Source organism: Macaca mulatta, chromosome X, assembly GCF_049350105.2.
Source record: "Macaca mulatta isolate MMU2019108-1 chromosome X, T2T-MMU8v2.0, whole genome shotgun sequence".
Classification (NCBI taxonomy): domain Eukaryota; kingdom Metazoa; phylum Chordata; class Mammalia; order Primates; family Cercopithecidae; genus Macaca; species Macaca mulatta.
In genome coordinates this window covers 18,629,740-18,643,875 of record NC_133426.1, presented here as the reverse complement: position 1 = coordinate 18,643,875, position 14,136 = coordinate 18,629,740, and the positions used below count along the sequence as shown (strand labels likewise).

At 54.2% G+C, this 14,136-nt stretch overlaps 1 protein-coding gene across 13 annotated transcripts in view; it reads left to right on the top strand.

Annotated features, from left to right (window-relative positions):
• PHKA2 (phosphorylase kinase regulatory subunit alpha 2) overlaps nt 1–6,703 on the top strand; it is a 90,790-nt gene extending 84,087 nt beyond the window's left edge. For 4 of the 13 annotated variants that reach the window (XM_015127030.3, XM_015127029.3, XM_077989611.1 and 1 more), the window contains 4 exons: nt 2,520–2,690; nt 4,541–4,594; nt 5,306–5,506; nt 6,019–6,703. In XM_015127030.3, coding sequence (XP_014982516.2) covers nt 2,520–2,690; nt 4,541–4,594; nt 5,306–5,506; nt 6,019–6,189 — 597 coding nt within the window. In that variant the 3' untranslated portion in view covers nt 6,190–6,703. Of the gene's footprint in view, nt 1–698; nt 836–2,519; nt 2,691–4,540; nt 4,595–5,305; nt 5,507–6,018 lie in introns of those variants that run through there. The other 9 variants (XM_077989606.1, XM_077989608.1, XM_077989607.1 and 6 more) reach the window with 4 other exon arrangements.
• Nucleotides 6,704–14,136: the final 7,433 nt, after the last annotated feature.

The following is a 14,136-nucleotide window of genomic DNA, read 5'->3' as shown; positions in this document are numbered from 1 at the left end:
ATTTTCACAATTCTTAAAATATGAGCATTTCATGGCTGAGTTTGGAAAATAAATTGTGTCCTAACTTGATGATGCACCCTCCACATACGACAGGGACATTTAATATTTACGTTCAATGGCAACAGTTCATGTTTGGTTTTTTTTTGTTGTTTTTTGTTTGTTTTTTGTTTTTTGAGACGGAGTCTCGCTCTGTCGCCCAGGCTGGAGTGCAGTGGCGTGATCTCAGCTCACTGCAAGTTCCGCCTCCCGGGTTTACGCCATTCTCCTGCCTCAGCCTCCGGAGTAGCTGGGACTACAGGCGCCCGCCACCTCGCCTGGCTAGTTTTTTGTATTTTTTAGTAGAGACGGGGTTTCACCATGCTAGCCAGGATGGTCTCGATCTCCTGACCTCGTGATCCGCCCGTCTCGGCCTCCCAAAGTGCTGGGATTACAGGCTTGAGCCACCGTGCCCAGCCGACAGTTCATGTTTTTAAAAAGAGCAGTTAGCAAGTTTCATGTGGAGTCGAAGCCCAGAGTGGTGCTTGCAGGTGCCCCTGCACCTGAGCTTGCCTATGTATGTTGCTGTTGGACCTTCTCTGTGCCCGTATTCTCTGCTGCTGCTTTCTGTGGGTGTTTCGGATGCTGCTCCATGACCCTTCTCTCTGCTGTGTCTCTTGGTGTCATTGCCGTCAACTGAGTGGATTCTTTTTGTTTTGTAGTTCTTTTCTGTGGGCCAGGCCGCGTCCAGCAGTGCACATTCCTCCAAGTCTGCGGTAACAGTGCCTCGGGATCATTGTGTCCGTCCCTGCTCCTCCTCGCGTCCTTCCTTGTGCTCCCACCTCATGCCCAACTTCTGAGGACTCGAGCAGGGCTGAAGTGTTTTCAGCGGGATGCTCACAGGCTCCTCCAACTGGAATTCTGAGGAGGGTAGAAAGGTGGCCCCAAAGTGCTTGCACTGAGCTTTGTTCTCTGCCTGTGCTCCTCGGCACAGTGTGGGTGAGGAGTGTCCTTCTCACCAATTCCCAGAGCTTCTGAAAACTTCGGAGCATTAGTTCCGTGCCTCTTTATGGAGCCAGGATGGTGAACCCTTGCCTGCACATGCCGACTAGCACTCTGCACCCACCATGCCCCAGATCCTGTGTAGGGCTCGGATTGTGCTCACCGCAGAGCAAAGGCTGAGTCTTCCTCCTGCAACTGGAGGGCCCAGATCAGCTGAGTCATTGAGGAGTGCAGCTGTAATTACTTTTATTTGTGTCTAATTGTTGCCTTAAGTGGCAGTAATGAGCCCAATGGAATAACCCAGCCGAACTGCCTTTTCAAAATAAGATCTGTTGAAATCCAAGTGCTGCAGAAAGGAGAGCTCCGCCTCCTGCCCTGCTAGCACACTTCAGGATTTCACTTTAACCCTTTACATCTGACTGTGCGCATCGAGAAATGAAAGTGCCAGATAGTCCCAGGCAAAGAGATGTGTGAGCGTGAAGGTTATCCCTTCTGGACCCGGAGGTCTCGCAGCTAGAAGCCCCGCAGGGCAAGACAGAAGGCTGGGAGCTTTGCTGCAGGGAGGAGATGGAAAGCCGCGGGGAGCCTCTCAGACAGTGCTCCCCTCTGGAGCCTGAATCAGTCTAGCCGATGTTGAGGTGGGAAGGAGATGGCGCCCTCTTCCCTCACTTCAGCAAAGTCAGCCCCAGTTCAGAGGCAGCCATTGCCCCAAATTAAGATAAAGCCCAGTGCCAAGAACAGGGAAAGCAGGAAGTGGGACTGCAAAGGATGGGTGGATGGACCCTGATCTGCGAGGCCCCTGCCACTAAATGTGGGCTTCACTGTTTGTCTTCCCTCGTGTCATGTGTTACCTTCTCTGTGGTTCCTGTCCTGTGGAAAGGTGACTGTGACTTCTCTGTGGCACTGCAGCAATGAAGTGGGCACTATGGAGTTTGTCTCCCTGGGCCACGGGTGCCTGCTTCGAGGGCCCGTTGTCATGCTCAAAGCTCTCCCACTGCAGTGGCACAGGCGCCACATGCGGGTGACAGCTGCCCCTTATGGACACTTAGCACGCACCAGATATGCCTCAGTGTCTCCATGTGGCGAAGGCTTCCAGGCAGCTCTCTAAAGGACGCCCGACTGTGTCCCCACTGTGCCGATGAGACTGAGGCCCAGAACCAGTGTTCATGGCAGGGCCAGACGGCCTCGGGTGTTTCCTTGGCATTGCTGGCATTGAGTGGGGATTAGCGCTCCGGCAGTCTGACCCCCGAGCCCGTGCCTGCCCTGCCCAGCCTCCTCCCTGTGGGTTCTAGCTTTGGGGGCAGGACTGCCTCTCAGGGGGGCTGGTCAGAGTGCAACATGGAATGGAGTGATCGACCCAAAGTGTGCGAGTTATCTCGCATCAGGAAACAAGCAAGGTGGACTGGAGGAACCGTGTTCCTCTCTGGCGAGTGGTGGTCTGCCATTTGTGCCTAGGTCGCAGGGCCACCCTTCGTGATGGCACACTTTCCCTGGGGCACCTGCTGCGTGGCTTCTGAGGCCCCAAGCTGTCTGTCTTGCAGAGGTCCAGCACCCCATCCTCGCCCACTGGCACGTCATCCTCAGACTCGGGAGGACATCACATCGGCTGGGGGGAGCGGCAGGGCCAGTGGCTGCGCAGGAGAAGGCTGGACGGGGCCATCAACAGGGTCCCCGTGGGATTCTACCAGAGGGTGTGGAAGATCCTCCAGAAGGTGAGCTTGGGGAAGTGAACCGTTCCCATACTGCCCTGGCAAGGCATAGTGGCACCTCCAGGCAAGCAAACACACAGCCCTGAGGATGGCTTCTCTGCCTCAGTGCTGTTGGCACCTGGGGCCGAGGCATTCTGTACTAGGGGGCCTGTGCGTGGTAGGATGTCTACAGCATCCCTGGCCTCTCCCCCCCCCCCACCCCCGTGTGACAACTAAAAGTGTCTCCAGGCATTATCAAATGTCCCATGGGAGGCAGATCACCCTGGTTGAGAACCACAGCAAGTAAGACAAGGTGGCAGTCGTGGTTGTGTGGGACCAACTTGGACGTATTTTAGGAACATAGAAGAATGGGGAAAGGCTGGGAGGCTTCAGATGAAAACCCCGTAACACAGAGCAGCCCCCACAGGCCTGGAACCTGGAATGACAGTTCAGGAGGGGCCTGGAGTAGGCCAGCCCTCCAGCCTCCTGCACGTCCAGGCAGCAGTGTCCCTGCTGTTCAGCCATGTGACTGAGCCCCACCCTCCCAGGGTACCTGCTACGTTCAGTCCCAAAGCTCAGTCCCAAAGCGTACAGAGGTAGAGAGCTTCCAGTCTGGCCCCAGGTCCTGTGTGCCCTGAAGGCACGATCTCTCTCACACCCTGGGGCCCCCACTCCCCTCAGCCAGCCAGCTGTTGCGCTTCCCATCTGCCTGGGGCCCTTCCCATCTCCCCAGCGGTTGTCCTTGGGAACAATACCTGTACCTGAGCGTAGGAGCGCCTCCCTGAGCACCTGCTTTCGAGGGGGCAGCATTTTTTGTACCCACACATTGTCTCCCTTCTGCATCGGTCCCAGAGTTTGTGCAACTCCCTGGGCTGCACCAGGCCCTCCCTGTCTTTTCCCTTGAATGGAGGGACAGTATGCCTCGCTGAAAAGCTGTGCAAACCAGGACTTTTTCCCCCCAGAACTATGTTTTAGTTCATTTCACAGTGGGAGAGGAGAAAACATCCCAGTGACAGCATACAACAGCCCCCTTCCCAAAGCCATGGCACCGCTTGCTCCAGGTTGTTTCTGTAACAAGGGCCCCTGTGCTTCATGGGGCCCAAGGTATTCCTCACGGCCACCGCAGACGACTCTGAGCAGCTGGACTCCCAGGAGCCTGCAGGGGCTCATGGTGCTTATTTCATTTCCCGCCTCTCTTAAGGGGGTGGGAGTGTCCATTGCTGTTCTGCCCTCAGTGTACCAGGGACGCTGCTGACCGGGGCACTGGAATTTAGAAGGTGGCCAGTTAGACTAGAACAAGCTGTTCCTAGAAAATTTCCCCACTCTTCCTGGGGCATCACATGCTTCCGCTTGGACTTACTGGCCCAATACCAAGCCACTTCTTTTATGAAAAAGCATTTTGTGTTGAGCTGGCACTCGGTATTTATATACATGGGTGTGCATGTGCATGTGCTGGAGGCTTTTGTGATTGGTGCTTATTATAGAAATCTCAAAAATAGATGCCTGCAAAGGCACAGAAGCATCCCCTCCCCAGCAGGAGCCATGAAAATCCCCCTTTATTATGGCACCAAAGGGGACTTGCAGCCGCCAGGGCCCGGTTGCCAACTACAATGTGGAGCCTCCCGGGAGGACTCGGCAGCCCCCTAGGGCATTGTTCGGGGGAGATCTGAAAGATGCCTGCTGGGTTCCCTAGAATTGTTCCATCGAAAACACAGCCTGTGGGCAGCGAGAACAAGCTCTCTAAAAATAACTCTGACAGTCTGGCGTGTCCCAGCCCTCATATGGGTTTCCAGGGCCGAGGGGGCTGTGTGTGCACATGCATGTGCTTATCCCATTCTGGAATCTGACTGAAACGCTCTGTGTTCTGCCTCCAGTGCCACGGTCTCTCCATCGATGGTTACGTCCTCCCATCCTCGACGACCCGAGAGGTACGATGAGAAAAACGCAGATGCGGGCCCCTCTGTGGGTTCACAGTAAGGGCTTCATTGCATGGACTCTGACCTCTTTTGCTCCTTTTGGCCCTGACAGGCCAGGTGTAGCTCTGAGCTGCCTAACCACTTCACCCTTATACTTGGCAAAATGTCTTTCCTGCATTTATAGGCATCAGCCTTTTTCTTCACCTGAGACTCAGCATTTCTGGGCTAGCGAGCTCTTTTCATTTGCCAGCCACCCCTTAGAACCCTGTTGAAAGAAAGGAGCCTATCTCCATGCCAGCCTGGCCTGCACCACAGGCAGCCTTCTCGGCCCAACTAAAAACAGTCATCGTCCCTAGGTGATTTGTCATTCTTTTTAACATGGATTTTTTTAGTCTTACCCCACCCAAAGCACCATGCTTTATGCTGGAAGGAATAACGAAGAGGAAAGAGAAACCAGAAATGGTCCCTGCTCCCTGGAAGCTGTAGTCGATGGTGGGGGAAGGGTAGATAAATCAGGCTAGGACAGGCTGACTGGCTCCTGGAGGCACACTCCAGCCTCCTGCGCTGAGGGCCACTGCCGGCAGGATCCACAGAGTGGCCAGAAAAGGGGTAGCAGTGGCGCTGAGCCCCAAGCCCAGGCACTGCTACGGTCACCCTTGGTTACTCGGTGATGGGGCTGCATCTGTCCTCTCACTGGTGGTTGCCTGCCTGTCCCTTTGGTAGATGACCCCCCATGAGATCAAGTTTGCTGTCCATGTTGAATCGGTGCTGAACCGCGTGCCACAGCCTGAGTACCGGCAGCTGCTGGTGGAAGCCATCATGGTGCTGACGCTGCTCTCAGACACGGAGATGACCAGCATTGGGGGCATCATCCACGTGGACCAGATCGTGCAGACGGCCAGTCAGCTGTTCTTGCAGGACCAGGTGGGGGTGCTGGGGAGCCGGGTTGGCTGGCATTTATCTCTGTTGAGGCTGGAGATTCTGTGTCCAATAGGAAAGAATATACTCGAACCAAGAAAATGTCATCACAGATGGGGAAAAAATGTCAACCACTTGCTTAGAAAATGGTACAGTGGCCACTTAGGAAATCTCAAGACCTTTGGGGATGGATAGGCCTGTCTCAGTGCAAGTTTTCGTCCAAACACCACTTGCAACACATGTGACCCTGGGTGAACCCCTTTATCCTTTACGCAAAGTCAGGTTCAACAGAGTGGTCGTCATCATAGTCAGGAGCTGCAAACTAGGATGCGTGATGACAGAGTGCAGTGTCCAGAGAGGTAGGGCATTCCCCCGGCAGCGCTGGCTTCGTGCCCTCAGAAGGCCCAGGCCTCTAGAGCAACTCTCACCCTGCCCATGTTGACCCGCCGCCAACACGCAGAAGCATGATGGGGAGCAAGGACTCCACTCATTGTCCCCTCTGCCCTTTCCTACTGCAGGTGTCGATTGGAGCCATGGACACCCTGGAGAAAGACCAAGCCACAGGAATCTGCCACTTCTTTTATGACAGTGCCCCAAGTGGGGCTTACGGGACAATGACCTACCTAACAAGAGCAGTGGCTTCTCATTTGCAGGAATTGTTGCCCAATTCGGGCTGCCAGATGCAATAGGCTCTCACCTGGAAACACGATCACGCTCTAAACCTGTCATGTGCCCCCTAGCCTTATTGAGAAGCTTCTGTCTCCCAAGATCCCTTGTGCTATCAGGAAAGCATGTCCCATCAGAAACACTCTCAGGGGGGCGATGGCAGCACTCACCCTGAAACTGATGTCTGTTGAAGCCACAGATAGAGCTGAGGATTCCTGTGCTCCCCACCAAGGATCGCCCCGGGATCATTTTCTAGGTTCATTTCTCTGGAACATTTGTCGTAGCATCTGGTCTCACGGACTCTGAGGAGGAATTGGAAATTGGTCTCTTTTGAGTGCAGAGGGAACCGAGGCGCCAGCTTAAATTGGCTCTTGCAGAGAGTTACAGAAATAGTTTCGATGAGCTAGTGACACATCCTAAAGATGCAAAGATCCTCCCGGCGGCAGTAGCCTTGACAAGGGCCACCTCTTCACAGGATGCAGTCTGTCTGTGCACCAAACTGTTCACCAAATAGAACGCTTGTGTCTCTCTCTGGAATTGGGGTTTCCTTGTGCCTTGCTTGCTTTCATAGCCTTCCATTTTATTGGCATGGCTGCCTTCATGTAACATAATTCTCTATCCCCAAGATTTAGAAAATTCCTCTTTGTTCACCTTGGCTCGTGGGCTTCTAGGGTTTTTATCCTGGCTGTCCGTGAACTAGGGTTTTCTCCTGCCTTAGGAAAAATCCTGCATCTTCTGGAATCTAGGAAAAAAAAAAAAAAAGAAGGCAAGGCTCCTCTTATAGCCAGGCAAGCAGTTGTTTTAGGGCTAGGCCTGTGGTCCCCGCTTGTGTGGGGCGAACGCCTCGCAGTGGATACTTTCCTCCTGTGCTCTGGGCGAGGTGTCATAGGGTGAGCACAAGTCAGCAGTGCCATGGAAATGAACAGGCATGTCCCCGCAGAAACAATGCTTCCCTCTGAAAAATGGAGCCAGGCGAGGAACCTGCACCCTCTTGGTAGAGGCACTTTGGTCTTCTGTCTCTCAGGTGGGTGCAGTCAGGGGCCTCGATTGGAGGGGAGCAAGGTCGAGTCAGGTGTCAGGGTCTGGCAAATCTTTCGCCAATGTCTTAGCAATGGAGTTTCCCTGGGCATTGTCTTACCTTGGGGGAAGGAAACAAAACCAAGGGGAAAACAGTTTCTGTAAATAAAACCTGAAAGACGAATGCTCACCTAGTGGCCAGGAGGTGCTCTCTGTGTGTTGAGAGCAATGGGCTAGATTGTGGTGGACTTTGCCTCTGAAACGGAGATGAGGCTATGGGATCATTTCCTCGTACATCTGTTTGGAGATGCAGAGATCACGATGCCCTAGCTGCTTTGAGTGGGCATCATGATGCCCAGTGCCCCTCAGAGCCAAGATGCAGTACTGATGTTTATTCCTGAAGCAGAGGAGGGGCAGGTGGCCTCAGGTGCCTGCCAGCTTCCTGGCAGAGTCTTCTTCGGGCTGAACCAAACCCTTTGCAGTCTAGAAGACTCTCAGCACTCCAATCTTGGTGTGCAGGCTCTGTCCACATGGGACTTCCGTGCCCTTGTTTCCATTTCCTCCAAACCATAATGCTCTCCCTGCAGAGGTGCAGAGTAGTTCGGTAAAGAAAATCCCCCAGAGTCTCTCCATATCTGCTACAGTGGGCTTATGCATTTCTTGCATTTGGGGGGCAGATCCCAGAGACAAGAGGGCGGCACATGAGCAGACATGGTGCCAAGCCCCTGACCCCTTGGGCCACCCTGTTCCCTCCCCAGCCTACAACAGCCGCTGATCAGAGCAGCTCTTCCCTCGCAAGCCGGCTTGCTCCCTTTGCCCCTGAGGCTCCACAGGCTGCAGCCTCCGAGGTCTGGGGGTCACATTTTCCTAGCCTTTGCACGTGTGTGTCTTTAAGACATGCCCGACAGAAACAAGAGTCTTGGAGATGACACGTAATTCACCTGCCCCGTGGATCATTTCAAACAGATAATGTGGGAAAGGTGTAAGAAGGTATAAATCATGGAAGTTGTTCTTGGAATCAGCTCGGGAAGAGTTAGAACCCTCCAGAATGAGCCAGGTGCTAATTTAGAACAGTCACCTGCCTGCCAATGATGATGACGTGCTCAGCCACCGAGCCGCGGGCCGGGAGAGGAGCCATAATAAGCGATTCCACCAAGCCTTCCAGCCACTCCTTTGAAACCTCTTTAAAATGAAATCCTGAAATAGGACCGCATTTCCACAGGCATCAAGCTGTCAGCTTCAAAGGAGAACAGGCTTCTGAGGCCTGGCCCCTTCAGCAGGCAGCTGAGGCCCCCCTCCCCGAGGAGTGGAGATGTTTGAGGGCAGAGGGCCTGTCCTGATAGCACCTGCGTGGGGGTGGTGGGAGGGGACTGTTTCTAGGCCAGGCAAGAGGAGCCTGGCAGCCCCTGGAGCCTCAAGCCTGGGGCGGGCCAGGAACTTCTACCCTCCCCCTCAGAGCCAAGAAGTCAATTTGAACCTTTGCTGGGGCTCAGGATTAGCATGTTTTGTCTTGGAGGGCAAGCCGCTGGGGCCGGGAACAAGCATTCCTTTTAACAACTTCAGTTGAAAAGCAGCAGGCGCCCCATCCACTACTGTCCCTGGCTCTCATCAGAGGTGAATTCAGCATTCCTGCCACCCTGCCAGCACCTCTAGCGATCCTGGGCATGAGTTGACCACTGTGTACCTCAGTTTACCCATCCACAAAAAATGCAGAAGGCCAGGACTAAGCATGGAGGCGTGATGTGAACTCCCACTCCTCTGGCCAAGGGCTTCGTGCTTAGAGGAAACGAGATACGCCGTATGGCAACCCTGCCCAGAGTGGGGTGGGGAGGATGAGGAGGAAGGGGAGACCCTGCCTTTCAGGCCAGGTGAAGGGGAGGAGAGGTTGTCAGGGCTCAGCTGCCTGGACAGAGAGGATGGAAATGCTCCCTGTGTGAAAAAAGAAAAGGAAAAGACCTCAGATCGGGAGGCAGGAAATGCAATTTGGCGGTTGGTTAATGCCACTTACTTCTGGACAAGAAGACAGGAGGCTTGGTCACCCTTGATGGAAATTGCAGCAGAACCATCTCTCGAGTCTATTGATTCCTGTACCAGACTGGCAAATAGCTTTTGTCTTTTCTGCTTCCTTGTTGTCAAAGGGTACAGAAGCTTCCCACCCACTCCACCCCGCATCGCCCTTTGTGCCATTATCTTTCAAGGTGATTTAAGCTTTTGAAGTCCCTGCCATCTCCTCTGTGGGCCTGTACTTTGCAGGATGTGAGCACCATGTTCCCAGAATGCCTTCTGTTCTCCCCGATGCGGCCACTGATGGCTCTGCCTGTGAGGGGAAAAGAAAGCTGCGCTGTGGCCCTCTTAAAGCCCAGTCCCTGCCGTCTCCCTCAAAAAGCCACTTACGAAAGCCACGGCCTTGAGTTACCAAGAGAGTTCTCCGAGAAATGAGACTGGAGAGGCTGCTCTGCAGTCGAGTGCTGGGCGCGTCTGACAATGCCTGGGAGAGGGGGAAATTCCATCAAAAAACTACCATGGTTTTCTTTAGAGGAACATATGTGCACTTCTGGCAAAACATGCCTTCTCAGGAGGGCTGGAATAGTTGGAACCAGTGAACTCTGAAGTCGTGTGATTCGTCCCTCTGCCTTCGTGCAGTCCTTAAACTATTCTGAAAAATGCATGAATCCAGCACGAATCCTAGCATTTCTGCCATGCCCACTGAGGGCCAGGCAGGCATACGGCCTGGTTGGGGGGTGAAAAAGTATCTCTTTCGTGCTTGAAGGCCCCTGAGGAAGCCCCTGGGCTCCCGTGGTGAGTGTTCCCTGCGCTGGCCTAACAGGGTGTTGGCATCTTGAGCCCAGATCCTGTGCAGCATTGGCCCAACCCTTGCAGGTGGGCACCACCCCTTTCCCCTGCAGCTGGTGTGGCCAAGGTGCCAGGCTCTGCAAATAGCAAGCTGCATCTGAATTGGGCACGAGGGGATGGTTGCGCCTTCCACGTCTCCTTTTGTGAAAGACCTTCCCAGATACAAACCCAGGACGGACTTGCCGAAGAGAAATCCGTTACTGGCTCTAATCTCTGTGCTACCAGCTGCCATTGTCTCGAAGTTCATTTGCAAATAACAGAAACCACCTCTGGCTGGGTGAAGTGGGAATTTTATTAAACAATATTGGATAGGTCACATGGTCACCAGGCTAAGCGGCTCCCCAGCCAGGACCAAGATCCCATGTCACTCCCCAGTACTCCCAGGTTCATACCCTGGGGCTTACATCACAGACACCCCCAATGCTGAGCACTGTCACTGGGGCCACTGCCTCTGCTCTTTTGGAAACTAAATGTAGAGGCTTATGCTTGTCACCAAAAGGGATTTTAAACAGCCACTAGCTGCCACTTCAAGGTCTCGGGCAAGCATGCCGCCTTTGCTGAGGGAGAGGTTAGAAAAAACAGCGTCCAGCCAGGCGTAGTGGCTTGTACCTGTAATCCTGGCGCTTTGGGAGGCCTAGGCAGGAGGATCTCGAACCCAGGAGCTAGAGACCAGCCTGGGCAACAATGTGAGACCCTAGAAAAAAATAAAATCAGCAAGGCACAGTGGTGTACACCCTGTTTTCCCAGCTACTCAGGAGGCTGAGGTGGGAGGATCACTTAAGCCTGGGAAGTCGAGGCTGCAGTGAGCTGTGATCACACCACTGCACTCCAGCCTGGGTGACAGAACAAGACCCTGTCTCAATGAAAACCACATCTGAGAATTCTGCCCTCCAAAGTAGAGGTCCCCACTTCGTAAAATGGGGCTCCCCTGAACACAGGAAGGAGGTTTAGATGCCAAACATTCAAAACTCAGTGTCCGCTCCAGCTGGAATGCTTTTCTTTCCTCTGCCCAGAAAAGGACCTGTGCCCTCGCCAGGGTCTGCCCTGGAGAGCTGATGCAAGAGACACGTTTGTCCCTGAGGAAGGCTGTGTGTCAGGAGTGAAGAGGGGTGTGTAGGGGACCCCTCCTCACCCCAGGTGCATGGAAGCCATCCTGGCACTCACCTCTGGGCGGGAGGTAGGACAATAACATGTTCTCTTTGGGTAGAAATGCTACTGAGCCATAGGGGCTGGATCACTGCTGCTGCCCAGTATGACCCACCAGACCACCTTCTACCACCCAGCGAAGCCCTGCAGAATTGCCAGTATGCCCTGCAGTTTTTGTGACCACCAGCCCAGTCCCGTTAGATTTTCATGGCAGCCCATCTGGGACAAAACTCAAATGATTGTCACATCTTTTCTTCTAACTCTTTAGCCAGCTGGGGGATTTAAAAATAATGAATTGGAACCATTCGTGGTATAAGCCTCTCTCCTGACGGTGTGAATAATTTCCTCCAGCTGTCACCAGGGATCTTTCCCTGAGTTCCTATAAGTACTGAAGTCTCTCTCCTGGGCTCAAGGGAGGCACAGCCATCTAGGCGAGGCGGCCCTCTCTGCCTCTCCCCTCCCTCCCCGTCCTTCTGGAGAGGCAGGCACCAGCTACCTGCTCCCCTTTCCCTCATTAGCCACAAGAGATCTGGAGCGAAAGTGGCCCAGCAGGCTGGGAGAAGGTTTTGAGAGCACTGCACACACCGTGGCTCTTCACGCCAGAAGATGAAGCAGCTGTTCTGAGTGGCCCCTTGCACTCCCACGTGAATCTCACCAGAAAGGATTCCGGGGTTTCCATCCCCTAAAGCAGAGAGCTCCCTAGTGCTAGGGCGGTGACTACCCCCTACCCCCGCAGGATGTGTACCTTTGTCCCAGCCTGGTGGAGGCTGTGCATCGACTAGGTACTGTCAGCACACGTCCACGTGGCTGGATCTGGGCTTGGCTGGCTTAGGCCCAAAGGGCTCCACGTCCAGTAGGGCAAAGAGTCAAAAATAAGCAAGTCTGCAGTGCAAGAGGGGTCAAGGTGGAACCCGGGTAGGGGAGCTCACTGCCAGCATGGGGTCAGCAGAGGCTCCGCGCAATGCCCAGAACCGGGACTGGGGGGTGTGGAGCGGCAGAAAATGCGGGGAGAGGCAGGCACAGGCCAGGCAGCCTGGGAACTGCCGGCACTCCGTGGAGGGGATGCAGAGGGCTTCCTGGGCTTGGCTAGGGGTGGAAGGACCTTAGCAGAGTCACTGTCTTCAGTCCCTAAATGCCAGGCACCACCCCTCCACCAGCCCCAGTCCCACTCACTCAGCTGTGCTGGAGGCCAGGGGTGGGGATTTGACCCTCCCAACCCTCGCCTGGGTCTGATGGGCTCCTCATGGGTGAAGGCTGAGTAAAACACTCAGTCCTCCAGAAAGTACAGGGCCATGGCACAGGATCTGCTCAAGAATCAGGCCCAGCAGGATCGGACTAGTCCTTCAAATGTCAAAGCAGCCGGCTGCGTGGGGACAGCACAGCTGAGTGAGGCCAAGGCCATCTTCCAGTCTCCTGCAGCTCAGCCGAGGGAGTGAAACTGACCCCTCCTCCCCACCCCGGAAAATGAACAAGGAACGATGATTTTCGCAGCATATTGGGGGCAGAACAAAGCAGAGGAAGGAATGGGGAGGCCTGGGAGCTGGAGAAGATCTCGGTGGGCAGGATGTGATCAGTGATCTGAAGGAAGTGAGGGCCTGAGCCTCACTTTACCTGGGGGAGACAGCACCAGGCAGCAGGAGCCACCAGTGAGATGGCAGGAGGCAGGACTGCACCCAATACATCTGCAGGGGGCGGGAGTGGAGCCACCAAGGAGTCCAGACTTTGGCTTTTGTCCCAAGTCACTGGGAAGAATGACACAAGTATTGCCAACCCTGCCCAGACAGATCTGTTTTAAAGGTTAGGGGGCAAGGCAGAGGGGAGAACAGGTTCATTTCACCACAAGTCTGACGAGGGACGTGTGAGAGGCAGAGCCAGGAAGGGAGCCAGTGCCGAGGCCATGTGACTTCCTTCCACCTATTTTGAGGAGCTGACAGCCTTCAGGAGCAGCCCCTGCTTTGCTGCTATTTAGGGGAGATAATCTAGTAACTGGAAAATGGGGGTGATGAAATGACAGAAGAGGGAGAGAGAAGCGATGCCTGTTCCCTTCCTCAGTTCCCTCCACCGTCTCAGGCCTAAGACCCTACAAGTTCCCTACACCACGTTCAAGCCAACACGCACATACAAAGCCACATACCTGTATCCGCTGGCACCACCTCCCTCAGGGGATGGGGCGGGCAAAGGAAGCAATGGCTGGGACTCCATCCCCAGGGCACCCTCCTCCGCCCTGCCTTCTCCTGCTCTCACCTGACCTCTCCCCTGACGTCCCCAAGCGTCCACTGCCCTTCATATTGGGGCTTTAGAAAGCAACCGTGACAGACTTTGGGGCCAAGGCCTGGAAAGGTTCTAAAGGCTCCACACTGCAAGTTGTTCAGAGGCTGCTTCCTCTGCACTTTAAATAGATGTGCTGTGCTGACTTTGACACATTTCTTTTTTAAACTTAAAAAAAGCACAATCGGAAAAAAAGCAAGAAAGAAATGTAGTGAGTCATCCACTAGCGGGAGGGAGGGGCACCCTGCTGGGAGGTGGGGACCAGCGGAACATTCCAGGAGGCTGGCCAGGGAATACGTACCCCAGCCGGTGGGGAGAAGGAATATAGGAGGGGATAGTTGAGGTCAAGAGGATTAGCTCCAAGGAATCCCTGGAATCAGCAACTTTGTCGTCTGGGGGTCTTCTGCCTGTACACCTGAGGTGTCTTGGAAACTAGAGGAGGGTGAAGACTTGAGCTGTGGCTCCAACTGAGGGACACGTTCCACAGGTGCTGAAGAGCACGTGATCATCATCTATGCCTGCTTAGTTAGGACTGCTGTTAGCACCTGGATTTTACAGATGAGGAAACTGAGACTCAAGAGGGCTTGTGAGTTTCAGAAATTCACACGTCAGTGGCAGATCAGGAAGAAGCCCATTTTGGGCCTCCATGTTTACCTAGATCTAGGCAAAGAACCTTGCCTTCGTCT